The sequence below is a fragment of the Falco naumanni genome, chromosome Z, assembly GCF_017639655.2.
Source record: "Falco naumanni isolate bFalNau1 chromosome Z, bFalNau1.pat, whole genome shotgun sequence".
NCBI classification, from domain to species: domain Eukaryota; kingdom Metazoa; phylum Chordata; class Aves; order Falconiformes; family Falconidae; genus Falco; species Falco naumanni.
In genome coordinates, this window is record NC_054080.1 from 60,884,675 (window position 1) to 60,906,998 (window position 22,324).

At 37.9% G+C, this 22,324-nt stretch overlaps 1 protein-coding gene across 1 annotated transcript in view; it reads right to left on the minus strand.

Annotated features, from left to right (window-relative positions):
* The window catches only part of DMGDH (dimethylglycine dehydrogenase), a 44,839-nt gene that overhangs the window by 15,606 nt on the left and 6,909 nt on the right, over positions 1–22,324 (minus strand). The window contains exons 3-11 of the mRNA XM_040579154.1: positions 20,137–20,235; positions 18,694–18,858; positions 18,033–18,237; positions 11,172–11,420; positions 9,776–9,974; positions 4,989–5,158; positions 4,682–4,835; positions 3,616–3,781; positions 919–1,049 (exon numbers count right to left, since the gene is read on the minus strand). Of these exons, the coding sequence (XP_040435088.1) occupies positions 919–1,049; positions 3,616–3,781; positions 4,682–4,835; positions 4,989–5,158; positions 9,776–9,974; positions 11,172–11,420; positions 18,033–18,237; positions 18,694–18,858; positions 20,137–20,235 (1,538 nt within the window). The remainder of the gene's footprint in view (positions 1–918; positions 1,050–3,615; positions 3,782–4,681; positions 4,836–4,988; positions 5,159–9,775; positions 9,975–11,171; positions 11,421–18,032; positions 18,238–18,693; positions 18,859–20,136; positions 20,236–22,324) is intronic.

Below are 22,324 nucleotides of genomic sequence, written 5' to 3' on the forward strand. Positions count from 1 at the left end.
TTGATTTAATCAAAAACTTCAGCTGCATATTGTCTTTCAGGAAGCTCATAAAATAAATGAAATTAGTATATTTTAAAATGTTACGAAGTACTACTTTGTTAAGCAATGTCAAATGGTCTCAGGCACAGGGCAGTATCAAACAGGACTGCAGAAATCCTGCAGAAGTAAATGCATTAGATCTGGTTCTGCCATTTGGTTCCTGAATGTACCAATGGTCCTACTATTATTCATCGTGTGTTGGGGTAGCAAATGTCAGTCTTTTATGTGTTGACTCATTTTGAATAATGGATTTGTCAGCAATCTCCAGTAAGAAAAATTCTTTTTCTTAGTATGTATGTACAGTCACTAATAGCACTAGAAATGTTACATCCAATGCTCATCTATGAAAAACATTTTAATGAAGTGACCCTGGAACTGCTTCTTCCTTTCTTTCTGTTGTTTCTTCTCTTTGTGACCCCAAAGCCCAAAGTAGAAGACATTATCACATTATCAGGAAGGCTGCATCATCCATCTGTATTGGCCAGGTCAGTGCCTCTGGGGTCATCGTGTTTAAAGCCAATTTTCTTTTTTGCGTAAGAGAAAACACTAGAAAGGAACAACCACTCTGCATTCCATCATATGATGCCAAACACAAACAGGTTCAACAAAACAAGAACTTCCATCAAAGCATATTACATAAATATCAGTAAATTCTCCATCTTTTTACATCAGCAATAATCCAATATCCAACTGCTTATACTTCAGGATTCAAATCAACCAAGTTTCTAAAAAACCAAAATCGACAAATAAGTAGAATTCTTGTGAACTTAGTGAAAGGTTTGTTGAGTAACAATTAAGAATTTGGCACTTAGTAAAAGGGTTTCTATATTCGTGTGACTGTATAGCACTATGTATTTACTGTATCAAAAATAAACTAACCTCAGATCATGGAGTTCTGACCCTGAGCCAGTCACAAGCATAAACTCTCCAGGATACAGTTGAGAGACTGTTAGCTCAGCATAAACTTTTCCTCTCGGTGTTAACATATGGCTTATATTTGTTGAACCTACCTACAGAGTAAAACTTGCAATTATTAAGAATGCACAACTTTTGAATTCTTAAACATTATGAAATACATGGAAATACGTCTTCACTTGAAAAAACAATTTTTTTATGTTTCTTCTGCTGTGCCAAAATAGGAGTGGGTAGGTACACTATTGGCCAAGCTTAAGCTTTACAGTGGAAACCTCATATTTTTCTTTATGGAAAATTTTGAAATTTTGAAATAAGATAAAGCAAGACCTTCATAAATGTATGTTAATTGCATATTAGACAAGGTGTTCTTAAGCTACATTTGATTTAAGAATGCATTTTCAATGCAAATTCAACCAATTTTAATTTGTACTCTGATCATCAGAGTAAAAAGTTCTATGTGTCTTATTGACATAAATATTCTTTTTGAATCATGTGAATACGGCTTTCAGATCCTAAAATTATAACATATACTTTGCCTCTTACTTTAAAGAAAGACATACTGAGTTGACTTATGCTTTCGTGGCCCTACTTTATGTCTGCTTTTATATTTTATGTAGTTGCTAACTATGAATCTACATCTCTGTACATTTGTATCAGGCTCTGTGCAAAAACATGATCTCTAGAGGCAAAATTTCAAATAACAGTCACTTAGCTGTGGCCATAAAACACATACATATTCATACAGATATCATCTATAGAAACAGAAATATGAATGTGCCATAGCTGTTGTTCTGGTCTGGTTCCAGAGGCAGAATTTTATCTCTCTTATTTCATTCTGCTTTCACAAGGAACCTTGTCAATCACCCAGCCAGTGCCCAGATTCCAGACAACAAATGGAAAAAGGAAATTTATTGCAGATGTTAACATTCTTCTGCAAGGTCATATTACATTAATATAGTTACTGGCATGTTACAGGCAAATAGTTGAATTTTCAGGATCTGATGCTAGTCACACTCAACCTAGTTATGATACAAATATATCTCCGGTAACTTCACTGAATTATTCTATGATGCAAACAAGCATGAATGGTACCAAAAATCAGACAGCTTAAATAACCAACTGTTGTGAATGCTGGATTTTAAAGTGGACTCATAAACTGTTCCTTCTACTTCGCCATCTAGCTTTCTTTTTCTCCCTAGCAACACTGATTAAATTCCACAGAAAGCACTTGCTTTGTTCTCATAATTTCCCATTCACTTTTGCTTCCCCTCGTCTGCCACACAAACGCATTCAGCGTTATCCATGCCCACTGATGACACAGTTACCCCACCTGTACCTCAAGCCAGAAAGAAGATAAACTTTCAATCTGTATTGCTGTCAAAAAGTATCAACCAAAACATATGACTATATGGCAATTCAGGTTCCTCTTTCTCCTAAAACTATAGGATAGAATCCTTGTGTACAGCCTTTCCATCCAGTTGGCTTTGACCTCTAAGAAGTCACCTACCTTCATAACTATAGTCTCAGTGCAATTAACTGTTTCCTTCTGTTTCCCCATGCTGGCGTCTGAAGCAGCTACAACCACCATCTACAGCAAAATCTTAATGAAAGTCTGTGCTGAAATGAGCAAACCCCATGTTGGTAGCACTTCAGAAAGGAGCAATCTGCTTGCTAGAGGTGTATCTCTGAGGTTAAAGGCACTACATGAGAGTGGCTGACAAAGCAGGAAGATAAAGGGACTCATAGAGCACTACCATAAACTGAGGACCAAGAACAAGATTCCTGGGGTACTTTGTCACAATATGCCATTTCTGAGAACAGGATCATATTCTGAAGATCTGTGAGCAGCCACACTTGTGGAGAAAGGACAGGTGGGAGCTGAAAGCTGAATATCCTGAATATTTGCAACCCTGCCTGCTCCCGGAAGCCAGCTATAAAATAGAGTCAGTATGTGGGGGTGGAAAACAAGCATGGGTCAATCAGAAAAAAACCCAACAAATCTGTTCCCTTGGGCAACCAGGAAGAATACAACATCCAGCTATGGTCAGGCAAAAGCGCCTTTCACTGCTCTGTGCTGCTGCCTCAGGCTGCCACAGTACAGCACAGTTGTAGGCGGGCAGCTACCACACCATTCTACTATTTACTACTGTAAAAGAATTCCAGCTGAGATTCACTTAGACTTCTTTAGACAAAGATCTGAAACACAAGAGGTTCTCTCTGAACATATGGAAACACTTTTTTACTGTAAAGGTGGCTGAGCACAGGAACATGTTGCCCAGAAAGCTGGTAGAATCTCTATTCTTGGAGACAGTCAGAAGCCAGTCAAAAGCTACCCAGACACAGTCCTCGGCAATGAGCTCCAAGTGAACTGTTTGAACAGGGGCTTGGACAAGATGACCTCCAAAGGTCCCTTCCAACTTCAACCTTCTATGATTCAATGATCTGCGCCTAAAGGTATTTCTGCTTCAGGTTGCTCAGTATAAACTCCACTGCTCATGCTCTTAACTGAGTAAAATACGTCTCCTGACACAGCAATTTCTCTAAAGGATCTGTTCAGTACCTGAAAGATATGGCAATGATATTATGCTTCGTTTTCCATTTCTGAAACAGATCTTGTTTGTCTAAATCCTACATTAAAACAGTTATCACTGTCCCATTTACCTTTGGAACAACATTTGCAAATAGATGATCCAGCAGCTTAACAGAATCTGTGCCTTTTACTTTAAACTTGCCAAATGGAGACAGGTCAATCACACCGACTTTTTCCATAACCTGTTTATACTCACGACCCACAGGGTCAAACCAATTTGTGCGCCGAAAACTGGGTCTGAAACAGAGCATTTAGACACATAAAACACAATTTTGAAATTCTGTGCTCTTTTCAGCAAAACGTAGTCTTCAGTTTCTTCAGTTTAATAATCACTCAAAAGAGATAGACGTCCCTAATTGTAGGTAGCTTACCCAATATTTTCCTTGGTCTAACATAGCTTAATTATTAAAATCCTTAAACAACAGAGAAAGATATGGGTTGACATTTTATCAACCATTTTGTACAATAAACCGTGAACTGTTCAAATGTTAGAAGTAGTAGTCTGTCATGTGTGAATTTACTGCATGATTTGTTGCTGAATCATTTATTTGAGTTTAAGGTGTCAAGGGCTTTATTTCTGAACAGCAAAGTGTGTCTCTTCATTCTTTTATGAGCTTCACTTAGACTGGGACTCCAGTATCCCTGTAGAAAACATTCATTTGCTGGATGATGCTCCCTAATGCAAGCAGGTAAATAGATGAGCTGGGGGGAGCCGCGCGGGGAAGAGGGGAAGAGGATTGTGCTTCTCCTTTCCTGAGAATTATACAGAGAGGAATAAGGTTTTTCATGAAACCATTATACAGTGCTGCTGATATAATGAGAAAGGGAGAAAAATACAATTTTGTGATTAACAAATAGTTCTTTAATCTCTTTCTTGAGCTAGGCTGCTCCCTGGTACTGCAAACCTATAAGAGTTACAGGATAGCTCAGTGTGTTTTGAAATGTCTGCATTAAGAATGAAATGTATTCTAAACTACAGAAAAAGAAGACTGGAAGATGTACCTCATAGATACCTTTAGCCAGAATAAATGAGAAATGTGTGTTTCTCATTGAATTTAAACTCATCGGGCCCTTGCTGTCATGGCAATTTTGAGGGGTGGGGTGGGGGGGGTGGGGGTGAAGTGATCTTTTATTTACTTGTATCCAGTCTCATCGCCAGGTTTGTAGAACCAATGAGGTTGCTCCCATCCTGCATGAAATCCCATTGAACACTTAGACTTCAGCAAATCATACAGCCCACTGGTTCTCTCTGTTGGTCTCCCAGCAAACCTTTCTTCTTTGGGGTAACCAACTGCAGGGGAAAAGAAAAAACAAACCAAAACCAATGGCATACTAAGATCATCCTCAAGATAGAATACATGTATATAAAGAGAGAAATCTAGAGGCAGGCTTTGTTAGAATCCATTTTTAGGATATAAATGTATTTTAAAAAATACCTTCTTACCAATGTTATTAAAACCGTAAGATTCTCTTGCTTTGGCTGCTGTGTATTCTGTGGTGGTCCATTTTCCATAGCGGTTGGGATCTAATTCTATCAGGTCAAATGGCGGCTCCCCCTCAAGAATCCAGTCACTGAGGTACTTTCCTATGCCACCAGCATGTATAATGCCATATCTTAAAAACAAAAAAAAGTCCTGCAATGCCAAGTCTTTTTTGTTGTTCTAAAAAATCAGTACTAGCATATACTACTAATACACCCCCTGAAGTATTTTATTTTTTTCTCTGGTTTTTATGTGTTTGTTCATTTGTTCTGTTTTGTCTTGTTTTCCAAGATTACATACTTTACTGGCAGATACTTCTACTGTACCACTGTCAGCAGCAGAATGTCATTGGTAATACACAGTTGCAGTGCTTAAGATTACAGCAAGCTCTTTCTTTCCCTGAAGTTCAGAATTTAGCAATCTTTTCCAGGGACATTATAAATCTTTAACAATTAACACTAAAGAAAGCTCTCAAACTTCTGATATCCATTAAATACACTTTCTAGTCCTAGAAAACTTCTTTTTCAATCAGGTTTGACTAAACCAGACTCAGATTTGAAAACCAGACTGAGACATTCCAGCAGCTACAGCAAGTATTTACATTACAGTGACAAGAGCAACAGCAGCAACAGTCAGGATACAACACTACTGAGACAGCTTTAATGAAGTTGAAATACCCCCAGTGCTTTTTATATTGCTCCACAGAAAATCTGGGTATGTAGAGGAACTGGGGATAAAACTAGAAGACTTGTGGTGGTGCTAGAGTTTGAAAGCTGCCTTTTCTCACCCAAATTACCTTCTCTGTTCACTACAACTACAAAGACAGCTCATTCCAGAAAGCTTATGCTAAAAAAATAAACATGTAGAAATTTTCTGTTACCAGTCTGTAGCAAAAGCCTGTCCTGTTTCTCCATAACGAGTGTGTGAAGGATCAGATTGTAGAGATCTCGTTAGAAACCTACATTATAAGGAAGCACACCAGACAGCACAGGTAGATGCTCAAAAGTTATGAAGTGACAGATCTGAGGTTTTCTTACTTAAACATTGTGTACATAACTCTAACTTTCAAAATGCTTGACATCCACAGGGAAAAAGCTGTGTGTGAAATGCGCTCCTGTGGGGTACTAGAATTGAACAACTGGGGACAAGGAACTTTGTTGTGCTGCCATATGTGTATGTCACTACTCAGTCTACATATGACCAAACAGTACCATGTAATGCTAGATTATAGACATCTCAGATTTGACACTGAAATGCTTAATCACAAATAATTATTAATACCAAATTATTTAAAGCCTCTGTGAATTAGTTTGCCATGAATAAACAAAAAGGTGTCAAAATAGCTTTCTGTGTAGGGAAGACATGAAAATAAATTCTTAGTTATTTGTGAAATGCTCCAATAAGCACAACAGAAAAGTCCTTGAAGAACTAGTAAGTCTGTCCAAAACCACATTTAGGTTGGCATGCAGCAATTAAATCACAGACACTCAAATGGAACAGTGAAGCTAAAAAGAATTACTTTGCCAACTTTCACTCTGAATTCTATGTCTTCAGTTAAATGGGCAAGGATCTTATGGGGAAAAAATGAAGTAAACATTTAATGCTAATGCATATGCATAAGATGAATGAATTCAGGTTACACAGACTATTTAGTTGTGGCACTTGTAGAATGCCTGACTTCATAATATTCATGAGATTACTTTGATATAGTGGGGGTTTATCCATAATTTATTTATTTATTTAAATAAAACAGAAATATCTAACAGCTGAGTACATGAAGTCATTCTGCCAAACACTTTCCTTTAGGCTGTTCAGCACAAATCTTCAGACTCTCAGCCACAAGCATCTATCACCACAGCTGGTGCAGTTTGGATGGGTGCTTTTAAACTGCCATTCTGCAAGTACTACTGAAGAGTTAGCCATTACTGGTGTTAATTTAATTAGACAACTCTTAGTTATTCACAGGTACAAGTTTTGTGACCATGGCTATGATGCCTTCAAGAACAGCTTCAGAAGAAGTTTTAGCCAGTCTAAGTCTCCCTGCACCATTCACTGCAGCCAAAGTCACAGGGAAGCACAGCACAGGCACAACTGCATGACTCTGGGTAGTGGCAGACCAAGTGCAATTAAGTTTTTTAGCTTCAGCTGAAGACTGCTGAGCTGATGGCAGGGTAACTCCAGGGGCAAGACAGCTTGGGAAGCTGCTTTGCAACACGAAGTTGCTACTACAGGTGCAGCATCTGCGCTGAATGGTCTCTGCACTCTGCAGAGCTTTGCAGCACAGACTCTGTACAACCAGTTGATTTTGGTGCTCCTAGTTGGGCCTACATTATCAGAGATTTTAATTATGCAGGGTACTTGAATCCCTTATTACCTCAGGTAATGGAAAGCTGATTGTATTAATATACCCACTACAGTTCTGCTACACAGAAATGAAACACATGCTATGCAGGGATAGGATATTGTAAGCAGCTGTAAAGAGTGGTACAGTTTAGGAACCTCAGTCTTCATTATGAGGATTCAGAGAAAATTTCCTTAATGAACGTGAACTGCCCTTACCTGTTTTTCTTCTCTCCTTCCATTCCCTGCCAGATTATGTTCCCCATTGCCCCTGTCCTGTTGTTGTATCTTATTTGCTTATGAGTCCTTGCTTCTCACCAATTTTCGACTCATTCCACTCCTTTTTCCGAGGAAATGAGTCCCTGCACATCATGGTTCCTCTTCTAGTGTCTTTGTCCCAGGTTTAATAATTTTTCTACCCTATTTCTGCAGGAAATCTACTGTGGCTGCACAATCCTATGTTAGATAAAATGCAGGAACCTTAGTGCAAGATTTAGTGAGTCTCTATTCAGTGTTTATGAGCTGTAACATAAAAGCTTGTGAACAGGCCTCTTGAACATATTTTGTGAGGAATGGTAGAAAGTTGTATCGTTGGAAGAAAGGTCACTTCTGCCAAATGTTATGTTCATTCTCAGAAAATGGGGAGATTAGAGCTTTTCAAAAGAAAGACTTCACCCAAAAAACCTTAACACAGAATAACAACGTACCTTCCAATAATCTTGTTCTTTGGAATGGTTACACTGGTTTGACTTAAACTTTACTGAATAAAATTCTAGCCTACTCTCTTTAACTTTTTCAAAGCTATGGGTAACTGAACATGGAAAGCATTGAGCAACCTTAACAATGAACAGTGCTACAAGCTCTGCTAACTATACTTATTAACTTTTTTGCACATTAAAATGCCTAGCAAGCTGCTAATTTTAGATAATAAAAATCTCTGAGCTAACGGCACTAAGTCCTCTGTCACAATGTCCCTGCTAGCTGACTATGAGATAAGGATTTGCTAATGCACACAAAAAATTACAACACTCGTAGAAACACTGCAGTGACCCAGTACCATAGAACAGTCAAAAGTCCCTGAAAAGCAGACAAAGCAATCCCATGACAACAACATAATTTTGATCTGTGCCTAAACATTTAGAGATTAATCAAATTCCTGAAATAAGTTGTTTAAAGAAACTGAAACACGTAACACTGGTCTTCGGTATTCCCTATATGGAACTCTGATTCTGCTCCTGTTGGCATCTATGAAGAAAAACAGACTCCAAAGTCTGGCAGCAGAGTAATGAACTTAAAAAAGTCTTCTTGGTGAACAAGGACTAGGCAAACCACTTTTGTAACTATAAGTTCTGCAAATGTTACTAAAAGATAACATTTTTTTTTTTAAATCCAAGCAGCAAAGGTGAATACGTTTCACAATGAACCATTGCAAAATTACCAAACCTTTTTATTTTGAGGGCCTCAGAAAGCATGTTAGTAATACTGCCTTATCTTATGATCTGAGGGTTTGTTTAGTTTGGATTGAAAGAAAACTGGAAAAAGCTTAGCTGGATTTTGAACAGCAAATTAGGCAATTGGAAAAACAATGTAAACAGAACGTGTTCAATAACATGTGCCTGGAATTGTATTCAGTCCATTCTATCCATCTTGAATCAATGGTCAAACTAAGACAATTAAGTAGAAGTCGGTTAGAGTTTTACCACCAACTTCAGTGCTACCAGAGTATACAAGATACACATCACATTCAAAGAAAATATCATAATGGGCAGGAGAATGATATCAGTAACACACCCATTCCTCTTGTCACACCACCCTCTTCATTTGCTTTCCTCCAACACCCAGCAATATAATTTTTCAGCTCAACCTTCAACAGTCAGAACCATTATTGTGTTCCTATCCCTAGAGCAGTCAACCAGTATGGTACCGATGTCTTCCGCTTAGTATGCCTTTAACTCTTTTTCCAAAGGTTTTCCCTGTACCACTCATTCTTGCCCTACTTCCGTGACACCAGTTTCTGCATACACCAAATATCTGTTGAATACAATGTAATTCAAAGCAATACATAAAATGAACTGGAAAGTATATTGTAAAACCCAGCACTTCTATGATTTCAGCTTGCTGCACAGACAGTACCAAGTACCACCCATTTCTTGCTGCTTCATAAAGTGTCACAGATACTGGCCTCCAGAATAAGAGGAGGAAACAACCTGAAAAAATAGGGAGAGTTATGAAGAAATAATAGAGAAGGATAAGCTTCTATTATGTAGGCAGTGGTAATTAAGACTATTTCAAACTACATTTTACATAAAGTATGTGCAAAACAACCCTCAAAACCATAGAAATGTGCAAAGCTTGAGCTGACTGCCATTTTAACAATATGACAGTCAAAAGTCATGAAGAATTTACTCACCCAAAACCAATAGCTACCCAGTAATTTCTGACACCCTGATGTGGTCCCACCATAGGAAGAATGTCTGGAGAATAGGTGATAGGACCCGCAATTGTGTTTACGATGTCTGCTTTTTTCAGAATGGGGACCATTTCCATAGCAGCCTCAATATGCTCCATTATTCTGTCTAAATCAGGCTCAAAAAGTTCTTTTCCAAAACCTGCACAAACGTTCAACACTTATTATAAACTTCATTACACTGAAAGTACTTACATGTTAAATACAGTTGTGCAATCTACACATATCAAAGTTATATAGAATTCATCAGTGCGTATGTTCAAGCCTTTGCCACCCTACATAAGGAAAATGGCATGCACAAATCCCTAGTTACCTGAATGATCAAGTTTATTGTCACTGCAGTTACACTGTTCTTTATACATATTTGTTTAACCCTAAGGTCATGCAAATTCAACAATGAAGTAGAAAGGAAGTGGAGAAAGTAAGACCCACTTATTTTTCTCAATATGCCAACAATTTGGGTAAAGGAAGAAAGATACTGCCTGTGTCGGCTTATGATTTCCACGGTGTTTAGTGAATTCCTGGACATATTTCATATTTCATTCTGGGCTCTAAGCATTATTGAGCATCATTCTGTAGAGGGACTTCACACTACTTTAACTGCAGTAAGTTCAGGAAGCTGTAGCAGTACAATCCAAAACCCGACAACGCTGACTGCTTTTCCTCAGGAGATGTGTTTTTTTAAAACAGCAACACTATTGACTTAAAGCTTTCTGTCTAGAAGTGAATGGAAAGCTGGAGCCTAGATATAACACAGCAATTACTTTTTTTTTTTTTTTTTTTAAATAAGCAGCAGTATGACACAGTTAGGATGCTTTTGTACAAAAATGCAATACAAAACTACAGCTCTCTTGCACTTATATCTGAGCATAGCATTTCATCTAAGACATACCTTTACTATACCTGTGTTCCTATTAGACAACCACCTTATCTCTGGGGGAACAACAGAAATCCAGAGCCTCTGTCAGTATGCTGGAGAGAACTGTAGCTTAAAAAAATGCCTATTCAGTTCCAAAAGGCTACATAACACAGATTTGGTGACTGCATCTAATCAAAACACATGACTATGTGTTCAGAGAGTTGGGTAAGACTATGTTATAGATGTGTATTTTGTGCCTATCTCAAGTAGGCTTTTTTTATTTTACCTTTCTATTTCTATTCTATTCACTCTTACCATTGATTACAACTATTCTTTGAAAAAAACTTTCTGCATTACAATCCTGCATTGCAAATATTTTCTATTTTCCATTACATATGGCAGCACAACAGGATGGTATTTATACACATTAAAATGTGTGCTAGTGCTTATCAATTTTAAAGATGTAATGTTCTTAATTACCTGGTGGAACTCCATTTGCTACCCATGAGTCCTGCAGCTTCATCTTCTCCTCACTTTCATATGGTCCAAATAAAAGACCATCCCTTTCTTGCCTTAGATAATATGATCCTTCTAAGTCACGAATCACAGGTAATTCTGTCTTTAGGGCTTTCACTTCAGGGATAGTTGATGTCACAACATACTGATGATGAACAGGTATGAGAGGGTGTTGCAGGCCAATCATCTTGCCTATGTCACGGGCCCAGAAGCCTAGAGAAGATAAAAAACAACACAGAAATATTCAAATAGTAATTTCAGTGAATGGAAAATGGTAGTAAGACATCTGCAGGAAGCACTGCACTTTATGGAATGTGACAAAGATTTTTTTCCCCATACTTTAGATTTTTAAATTGTTTTTCATATTATCCAGCATAATTTTCCCTCCATAATTCCATGTCCTTGTTCTTAATTATACTACCATATATTATTCTAGTATATAGGTATTAAAAACTATAATAGGTAAAATATAACTTAGGCTTCTAAAAGTTGAGAAGATAATTTAATTAACAGTCCCACAAAGCAAATGGTTTATTTCAGTAAAGTAGGTCTGTAATGCAGTCCTAGCAAGGTCCAAGACACTGAAAAATAAGAATACATTAGCTCACACCACAGGTGTTATCCTAGCCTCTTCCTATCAACCAAAAGAGCTAGTATGCTTTCCCAAGACAGCAGTCAAGTCCTAACACCCAATAAAGCAACTTAGAGAGAGCAACAGCAGACAGCTGCTCCTCTTTTGCATACCTCATGTGACTCATAATAATTATGTCTCTCACATAGTAATCAATTCATTATGATTGTATTAGTGAGCAGTCAGTGTGCTCCGCCACAGTTGTTCAATTAAAAGTTCTGATACAGCCTGTGACCAGAAAATCCAAGCAACAATTTCCCTGCTCGTTGAAGCCTGCTCAAGGTTCTTCACATGCACTACTAGGCATGAGTTACAGAAGACCTAGTTCTTCTCTGCTAAGGGTAAGCCGGTAAGACACATTCACTTAGTGAGGTACCTTTGCAAAAGTCAAGGAGTGGAAGCCACATAAATGCCAAAATTATTAGTTTGGGGTCTACATCATGGTTCATATTTGCTGTGGGGTTGGAACATACAGACCTGGGAATCGCACAGATACAAATGACTGGGATGGCAGCTTCTCTAAGAAGCTTGGAACATCCCTCAGCCCCACTCTCCTGACTCCTTGAACCAAAGGTCTCATAAGTGGGAATGAAGGAGAAAAATCCCATGAAGCAGGAGTTTTAGGGGAGTCTGGCAGTGAGGGTCGGGGAAATGCAAAATGGAAGAGGTAGCAGGGCCTTACAAATAGAAGGTGATGTGCTGTATGTGACCCAGGAAAAGAAGGCAGATCAGCCTGAAGTCAGGTCGCGTAACCAGTTGACTCCAAACTGTTTATGAAACTATATCTGCAGCAAGATTTGCTACCTGACACAGCTGTCCCTTCTCCTGGAACTTACACTCATGGCGCCTACTTTAACATACAACTTCTTTCCTGCAGCTTACTTGTCTTAACCAAATGCTCCCACCTACCTCTTAAATTGCATACTTCCTAAGATCTGGTCAAAATCTATCCCTCAGAGCCCTGAGGGTATTAAAAGGCATTAATGGCCCTGAACAGCCTCACCTGGGACTTGCACCCACACCCCTGCCCATGGGCCCAGGAGCCCCACCTCAGGTCAGTTCAGGACCTTCAGAACCTGTCTGAGCTGGATTGATTGCAGGTGTGCCTGTTTACAGCTCTGTCACAACCATGCCTGTGCCTGGCCATGGACCACATTGATCCAGACCCTGATCCGTGGACTACTTCCCAGCTTGACCTCAGCCCAGTCTTGTCTCTCTGTGGCGCTGCCTGTTGATCACTGTCCAACATCTGACCCTGGTTACCGTCACCAGACGTGTTCCTGACCTGTGGATCAACTTTTTGGCTTAGCCTCAGCCTGGCATCATCGCTGATCTGCCTGTGCCTCATCCCCACAAGCCTGTCTGGAGATCTGGACTGTGGGGTGATCCCAGCTGCCGGTCCTGGGCCCGCCTTGCTCCCTCCCCCGTGCACTGCAGGATGGAGCCCTTGCTGGCTCAGCCCCGGCCCTGCCAGCCTTGTTACTGTGCTTGGCTCCTCGTCCTACGGGGAGCAGCCAGCCCACGCTGCCTGCTGACATTGCCTTGGGAATACATCCTCCCGTGCCTGGCATGGCATAAAGCCAGGGAGCTGGGAGAGCTGAGCTGGGCTGTGCTGGCCTTGTGCCACTTCCCCGCACCAGGAAGGCCTTCAGTCTCTTATTCAATGTCACAAACCAGCCTCTGGGTCTAACACCCGCAGTTTTTAAAAATGCGAAGTTTCTGAGGGAGAAGTTTTCTGTGGCGACTCAGTTCACAATTGCAGACAGCTAAAGCAAGGGAGCAGGAATTCCAGGATAATGATAGAGAGATCCGCACAATTAAAAGCCTCTGCCAAACCAGTACCTGTTGTTCTGCACTTAGCGTATGTAAGGCTTTTGCTTCTTAGTGGCACTCTCACCCCTTGCAGGAGGCTCACTGACAGAATGCTTGTTAGGTCAGTGAAATTTGCTCAGGGAAGATCACACCATACTCATATGGCGAGTGATCCAAAACATCCTCGAAGCTACTGAAACCTGATTTATGCTCCCTTACACAAAAAGCAACCAAAAAATGTAATAAAGTTTAATTTCTAGCACATCTGCAAGGGTTTCCTCCATTACACGTGACAAAAAAAATGTGGATTTAAGTGGAGGTTAACAATCTTTACAGAACTTCTTTTGATTTGGGCATTTCCATGTAACCTACAAAGAAAATTAATTTAAAGTAAGGTAAGCTAATGTTCCACAGAGGAGAAGGGAAGATGCAGTAGCAGAAAATTCCATCTCTAGTATCATGCACTGCCTTCCTGCCAAAATTGCTTGGACTTAAAGACATATTTGGAAAAGAAATACTGCTCTGGAAGTGTGTTTCTAATAAATACAATTTTTTGCTTACTCATTAAAACAGAATCAGTAGGAAAATATAAAGAGCAAGCATATTCAAGCTCCTCAAGGAAAATAAAAATGGTTAAATTAAAGACTTAATTTTAGGTCTTTGAAACTTAAAGACTTAATTTTAGGTCTTTGAAACTTAGCTTTGTCTCTCTCAAAATAATGTTACAATTCTTAGCCATTAAATTTGCAGAAGTACATTACAAACACAGCTAATCTTAAATTACTTTTGAATTGAAGGCAAATAGTTTAGGTTTGCTCAAAATCAAACCTTACATATTTTATACTCCTAAAAAAATAATTTATTATAAGCGTTTATTTAATTGCTTAAAGTAACAACAGCTAACATTTACTAAATGAAAAATACTACAATTTCTTTCTTCAAAGTTTTTGAAGCATGTGCAAAAGCTATTACAAACACAAAAATGGCAAAAGGAATAATACATTCGCTGAATCAAAATTATAATTGGAAGCAGATGCCAAGTCCTATCACACATAGTAGAGATAAATGAAGACATAAATTATATCTCTAGGATATTTTTGAAGATTAAATCGTAGAGATTGCAAACATCTGATGCTAAAATATTTAGTGGTGGTATTTCTTAGCATATCTGCTGAACTATGTAACCAGGCTATCTCTTGTTTTCAAAAAAGAAAATCCACCATTACTATCTATATATAAATGGTTGTATATACAGTATCTACACGTCTGCAAACGTGCTTATATACACACACATACTGTATATATAAACTAAATTCATTATTTTTGCAGACTTTAATCAAACATTCCATTATACATAGGCTGCAAATCACTTCAACAGGCTCAGTACCAGTTAGTTCACGCCAGGGATTATTTATTAGGCATCTGCTTTCTTCCAAAATGGAAATCTCACATAAGGAACAGCTAAAGATTGGTTGAATCTAGTTTGTTCCAGTTCCACAGCAGATGTCTGTTGGGGGATGAGGGGGGAGAGAGAATGTAAAGAGCCTTTGGATATATTTTTCTTTGCTAGTATTGCAACATGAGCCTAAAACATGAGCTCTGAATTATACCAGTCATGATCTGTGGTGGAATGAGGCAAGGCTGAGAATAAGAATGAATGTTAGCTGAGAGAGTATTTGTAAGATGTATGTGTTATACAGTATTGATTTCACATCCTTAGCCAGAATGTTAAGCAGTATGTGCTTCAAATGTTCATTTTGGCTTAACAGTTAACTGCACAAGAGAATGAACTAAATATATTGTTGGTTTAATAACTTATTAAATAATAAAGATGAAAATATCACAAGGGTGCATTCTAATTTTTGCAAACAAACTCTGAAAAGCATTTACTAGAAAACTGCCTAATGTCAGCTTGATACATAAGCCAAAGAAAGATAACTACACTACAAAAATAAGGAAATTACTACATCTGTGATACTTCAGCTATACGATGCAAAGTCAATAGTTAGGAATAATGAGTGCCTAGAAGTTTGTGGTCTAAATAAGAAGTCTGATTGCCAAAAGAGCTGCCTTCTCGTTCCATAATCTTGGATCACTCCCAGACCAATATATCCATAGTGAGTAACAAATGACATAAGGATCCTATTAGTAAGAGAGCTTGTAATTTTGTAACTGAATGCTGTCCCATAATTCATGCCTGAAAGCCATGAACTGAGAGTCCAAAGGCAGTCAAATATTGATGCCTCTCATCTTCTAAGTGCTTGACTTTGTGGTCTAAGTAAAATTCTTTTAATTTGATTTCCCTGTTTGTGTGGTTGAATGCTTTCGAAAAAGCATACTGAACCCTTCTAGTCCCCTCTCTCTCCAGAATGTCATTATGTGGCACTCATGAGCATGCTTAGAACCTTAAGGTGAACTTTTTTAGATCCCTACTATCTTAGCTTGGCATATAGCAATAGCAAGTGATCACCTACATATGGGAGGCATATGATGAGAAAGCACACTTTTCAACGGGTTTCCCAATTAGTCTCTACTGAAAGCCTGGAATGATCTAACATGGGGCTGTCTACATCACAGACACTGAAAGAAAGGTCACCCAGTAAAGCTCAACCTCTCAGAGTTCAGCACTTTTATCCCATTCCCTCCAAATTTCTCTCTATCCCAGTCTTCTGCCTTCCCCATCCCTGCTTGTCCCATACCTGTCTTTCCTTTCTGCTCTCTCAAACTCTTCTTACTCCAGTCCTAACATCGTTCTTCTGCTATTTTACCTCTGTGTGCAAGTCAGTCTCTCTCATTTGCAAATCCTGTCCTACTCCTTCTCTTCCTTCCAATGTACTCCCACCTACATCTCCCTTGCTACTCCATCAGTCTTTCATGCAGTTTCACACACAACCATTCCTCAAGTATCCTTCCTCACTCTTTTTGTCCAAAAAGCTCCAGCTCCAGTTCCCTTAATGAAACACGTCAGATCCCTTTCCACTATCTTTCTCCATGGTGGCATCCCCACTATTGCCATCCTCACAGTTGCTCCTAGTTTCAGGTTCCTTCTTCAGCAAGTCCTCTAGCACATAAGCATTCCACTTGCTGTCAGTGCTCCCAGCCACCTCCAGGAACCTTTCCCAGGCATTTCACTGTCGCAGTCTATTCCTCTTCTAGTCCAACTTACTATAAATCCAATTGTCAGTCATGGTTATTCTACCCACCAACAAGAAGAGTCCCTGTCTTGCTCAACTTCTTCATGTTGTCTGTTTTGCACTAGAAATAGACTTTTTTTCTTGTCCACTGCACAAATGTAGAAAGGAATTATAGAGACGTATCCTTGGCTCTCAGTTCACTTGTCCCATCTGAGCAAGAAGAGAAAGTCCACTTGAGCCATCATAGCTTCCTACTGAAGCCTGATTATTTGTTCACTGAGATGGGATGTATGAAAGACTCATGCCCTAAAAATGCAGGTATGAGTCAGTTTGAGACAACAGCCTGCAAAAATGTCATTCAAATGGTAAATATTGAGCATGTTTTCAAACAATTGAAAGAAGAAAGTCTTCTACTATGAAGTAGAAGGCACGCTTCACATAGGAGATGCCAACAGTTTGACCAGTAATATATTTTTCTATAACTTGTATAAAGCAGCATAAAAGTAAGTGAATTGCATACAGGTTTTTAGATCTATCAACTTGTTTAGGGAAACAAACACAAATCCAAAGGACTCTTGCCCAAAAGTTCTTTGAAGCAGAAACATCAGTTTGGCTTCTTTAACACAATGAAGAATAAAATTTACATATGTAAAAACAAGTCCTTTGATTCAGGAAATTTTTATTACATGAAAAAAATATATTGTTCAGCCAAGTGCATGTTTAAAATACTACTCAAAGGGCAATAAACATCTTCTGTTTCAAGGATATGTGGATAGAGTTAAATCTTAGAGAAAGACAATACTGAAATAGGCAGGGCTATCTCACTTGCTGCAAATCCTCAGTCTCGTTGAAAAAAACAGTGAAGACATTTATACTTCATTCTTACACGTAATCTCCATTCCTAAGTAGCTTTCGTAAGATTTAGAGGACAATATGCATGGACAGTAGCCTCTCTTCTACACAACTTACTGTAGACCAGTAAAGGTCTCTTCTGCTATTAAAATCTAACAAGACAGCCTGACTAGTAACTACTGGAGACAAGCTGGAAAGAAGTATTTTTGATGCCTAAGCAAGGACAATTTAACACAAGAGCTAAATTTTCACAACACTGTAAAGTAGTATGTGCAAAGTACATTTTATCACAAACCAAGTGAATATTCAAAAACATACTATTTACCCCTCTAATCCACACCATGTCAGCTAGTTTGTAAATCTGAAGACTATACAAATGCCTACATTAAATCCTACCTGCAGTATTCACAATTCTCTTTGCTTGAATTATTCCAAGTGGAGTTTCAACTTCCCATGTCCCATCTGATCGGGAGTTGAGATTAGTCACTTGGACTGGGTAATTTAATTGGGCACCGTATTTTCTGGCTCCTGCAGCCAAGGCCATAGTGAGAGAATAGGGATCAATATGACCATCTCCAGGGTTATATAGGCCAGCTAAAACCTAAGTGGAGGTAAAATATCACAAAATGAAATAAATTAATATTTATCAAAAGTAATGATTTTTTTGAAAAAACATTCCCTTTTTTAAATGCAGTAAACCTTCAGGTAATCAAAAAAAAAAAATGTTCAAAATATATAATAATACCAGGGCTAGAGCTTTCCAACTTAACAAAGGTCTAAGGAAGTAAAATTGCTCAGTTCTCCCATGCAATGAACAGTTACAAGCTTTAATATTATAATACTATATATATTTTAATGACTAATATGCACATTGGCAAACATTATGCATTAAAATGCACGTGAGTCTGATTTTATATTATAATGCATCTTTTTTTCACTGGAAACCAAGAATTTCTTGTGCGATTTGTATAAAGGGAACAGAACTTATGTCGACATATCTGATAGACCAATAGTTAATTGCAATGGAAGTTATTTTTCAAAAAATTAGGTTCTTTACCATATCCATATTCAATAAGGGAAAGAGCTCTTGTACTTTCTCAGGTGTGATTAGGTACTGCTCTGTTGGGTGCCAACCAGCACGAGTCATTTGGTATTTGAATTCATCGACCCTAGTAGGGGTTGAAGCAATTCTGATGCTGCCAGGCTGATGAAACCCCACAGCCTAAAACAAAGAGCAAAAGTGAATTACTGAAAGAGCCTTTTTTTATCTCCATAAATGTATGTTCCTACGCTATGGAAGTCTACAGGAATTATGCCACTAACACCACTGAAAAGAGATGCGAGTAAGTTAGGTGCTCTTGAAGGAACAGGGCTTAGATGTAAACAAGAGAATATAATTTTTTAAAAAAGTTACCAAATTAACTTCCTAGGTTCATACATGCTATCCTCAAAACAGTTGTAAAACCTTTTCTTGAATGTCATGATACTATTATTTTTATTAAGATTTGATTAATATTTGAATTTATGTGCTCATAACATTTCCAGAAGTAGAACCTGATAAATCTCAAAAATAAATATAAAATAGTTTACATTAAAGTCTATCACCTCCATAATTTTCTGTTGAGATGCTGCAGCATATCCATAACTGACTGAGCACCTTTATTGACACAATGAATAACCACACACCTTTTTTTGTCTTTTTAATAAAGTAGAAGTCTTTACATTGGTGGACACTAAATGCTCACGTTCTGGTATACACTATTTACTTCACATTTTCTATATTACATCAAAGGATATAAATATGGCTGAATAAGTCTTTTAGTGGAACTCACAATGATAACTTGTAGTATCTCATCTAGCTGAGCAGTAGAAAGAATAAAAAACCATTTCATTATATTTATCAAGCTTGCAGACCAGTACAGTGTGGACCGTGCAATTTCTGCTCCAGTCTGAAGCAAGCATGAAACAGTAGATGAAATCTATATGGCTGACTGATGCCAGATAAAAAAGATAACTCCTGTGTTTCTCTGCATACCCATTCCTTAAGTCACTAAATAAAAACACGTCTCTGAAAGGGATGGGAAGAATTGCAGCAATCTTCTCAAGTACAGACAGCATCATATCATATGAGTTTTTCAATGGATGTGTTTAAAGCAGGAATGTATCATAATCAATCCATTCATTCCAGATCCTTGATGCTATTTTAATTCCTTACCAAGTAAAGCTGCAGGCTCTCAGCTTGCTGAGCTTCTGAGATGTTTTATGAAAACCATTTTCTTAAACTTTAGAGGGACCTGGGAAACCATCTAAAATGCTTAGTGACTAAGCACCCGAGTATAGCATAGGTATGCAGACAGGAGAATGTATTTCAATAAAAAGGGAGCCTTACGATAGCCATGAACGCAAACATATACAACTTGACAACTCCACACTTTTTTGTAAGAGTATTGGTAAGGTTAGTATTGATCTGAATTAATACTTTCAAGGTTAAGGAGATTACCTGTCCAGTCTCTTCCTCTAGCTTTTCATAGAGTTTGATGCTGTAGGAATGGATTTTCTTCAGGTTTATTCCAGGATGAAAATAAGTAGTTAAACCAGCCTTAAGTGAGAAATGGGAACATGGAAATATGATTAGAAATGCAGCTTTTTCTTTTCCTCCTTCCAACTGTCATTCAAAAAGGAACTGTCAAGATAGTGTAAAGAAAAGAAACACATGGACAGCACCAACTGCTACAAAATTAAAAATAAAATCCTTTCCCTACTTATGGCATTCTTGTTCTCTGCACATGTGTTTTTCCACCTGTCTTTTCTCATCAAATTTGTCAGCCCATGATACTGTTGCAGTTGTTCTCTCCTATGGTTTCTTTTCTTCCTTAAATTATTCAGCTGTTTCAAATCTTTGGAAGAGACACACAACTCCATTCCTGATCAATTAAATCAAATGATTATCTCTATATATCTCGTATCTTTTATAATAAAAGGATCTTTTCCTTCTTGCAAATAGAAATGGGAGGGAAACCAAACCTTGACAAAGACTAGATCTTCACAAGAGTTACTAGTTTACTGGAGTATGAACAGCAGCGCAGTAGAAGTCATAAAGAGCAATTGCTGCATTTTTGAAGTAGCTTAAGAAATTACATATTTTGCACATCATTTTACCAGGTCTGGCTTTAGAAAGCTGTCAAGACACTTTGGGTTCATGCAAAGGTAAAACCAAGAAGATACTACAGCCTGTTCCATATTTAAGGAAATTGTTCCCCTGCCTACAGTAGAGACAGTTGCATCAATCTAATGACATTCATAACTGCAGACAATAAGCACTTTAAAAAAACAGAATTAAAGTGTTAGTGAAGTTAAGAATCTGTCTTTGTATCTCCTGAACTTGACACCTCACTTAAACTCTTCTTCCAAGTGAGACAACAGAAATACAAAATTATTTTAGCTTTTCAAGATATGTAACTACACTGATTTAAATTCTTTATTTATATAGTGCATATTTTGCTAACTAAAACAGAACTTATTCATAGATTAAATTTGCTTTCAAGGGAGCTAGACGCCAGAGTACACCTTTGAGTTCATTGCCATTCTGAGAAAAACCCACAGCAGGAAATATAAAGGTGTAAAGTAACACATAGAGTAGATTTTGATAGTTTCTAGGTTGCCTAGTATGCATCTACATTAACTATTCTTGATTTTAAGTTGTCAGATCTGTTCTGTGCTACATATTTTAAAGCTTTAACTTCTAAAGGCAGTGGAATAACAGTATACATATGGATAACAAAAGCAAGATTTAGTGGTCTTTTAAGATGCATTTTAATTCAAACTAATTTAATTATGCTAAGAACCTACCAAATTTTACACTTCTCTGTAATTAGTATCAACATATATTGCATGAATTAAATCACACATCCTTATTTTTTTAAACCATGGTCTCCTCTGACCCATCCTTCTTGGAGCAGCTTCACATTTAAGACCAGATCCCTTTCTTCAGAAACACTTAGCTTCAAATTGCTCTTAACAAATGGCTTACACTCAGATACCATTTCCGTCAAAAAATATAAATCATACTCACTGCCTGAGATGACAGGTACTCAGTATCTTCAGAGCAAAAGCATGATAACTGTCTGGCATTACTTATTGTATGTCTTTATGCTAGCCGAGGTTTTAGAAACTTTTCCTGCCTTTCTTTGTGAGAATTTTATTTTTCTGATACCTTACACGTTTATATATGATAGCCTTGTGTACCACATCACTGAAATGCCAAAATAAACCAATGGAAAAAAGTGAAAAAATAATAATTCACCGGTATTCTATTTTTGAGTTGTTCTTGTATTTTATTAATAAATTTAGGTCTAGTTCCCTAAATATGTTCAGTATTCTTCATTAACTCAACAATCTGAGTTTAAAAAATGACGACACAAATCTGTAGAAGGGAGATAAACCTGCTAATAGCCACACTAAGCACAAAGCAGGCATGTTGCATTCAGAAAGTCCCTGGGCTACATTAAGTCTGGAAAAATATTGCTAATCCTTATTATCACATAGGATCATCATCATACCGGACACTGCTGGAGACTAAGTATTTGACCAAATGCGGTTTTCATCTCATTTGATATATGTTGTAGACACATGTATTTTAATTACCTCAGGTGAAAACCAAGGGCTGTTTCACTGCAGAATTTGTAATT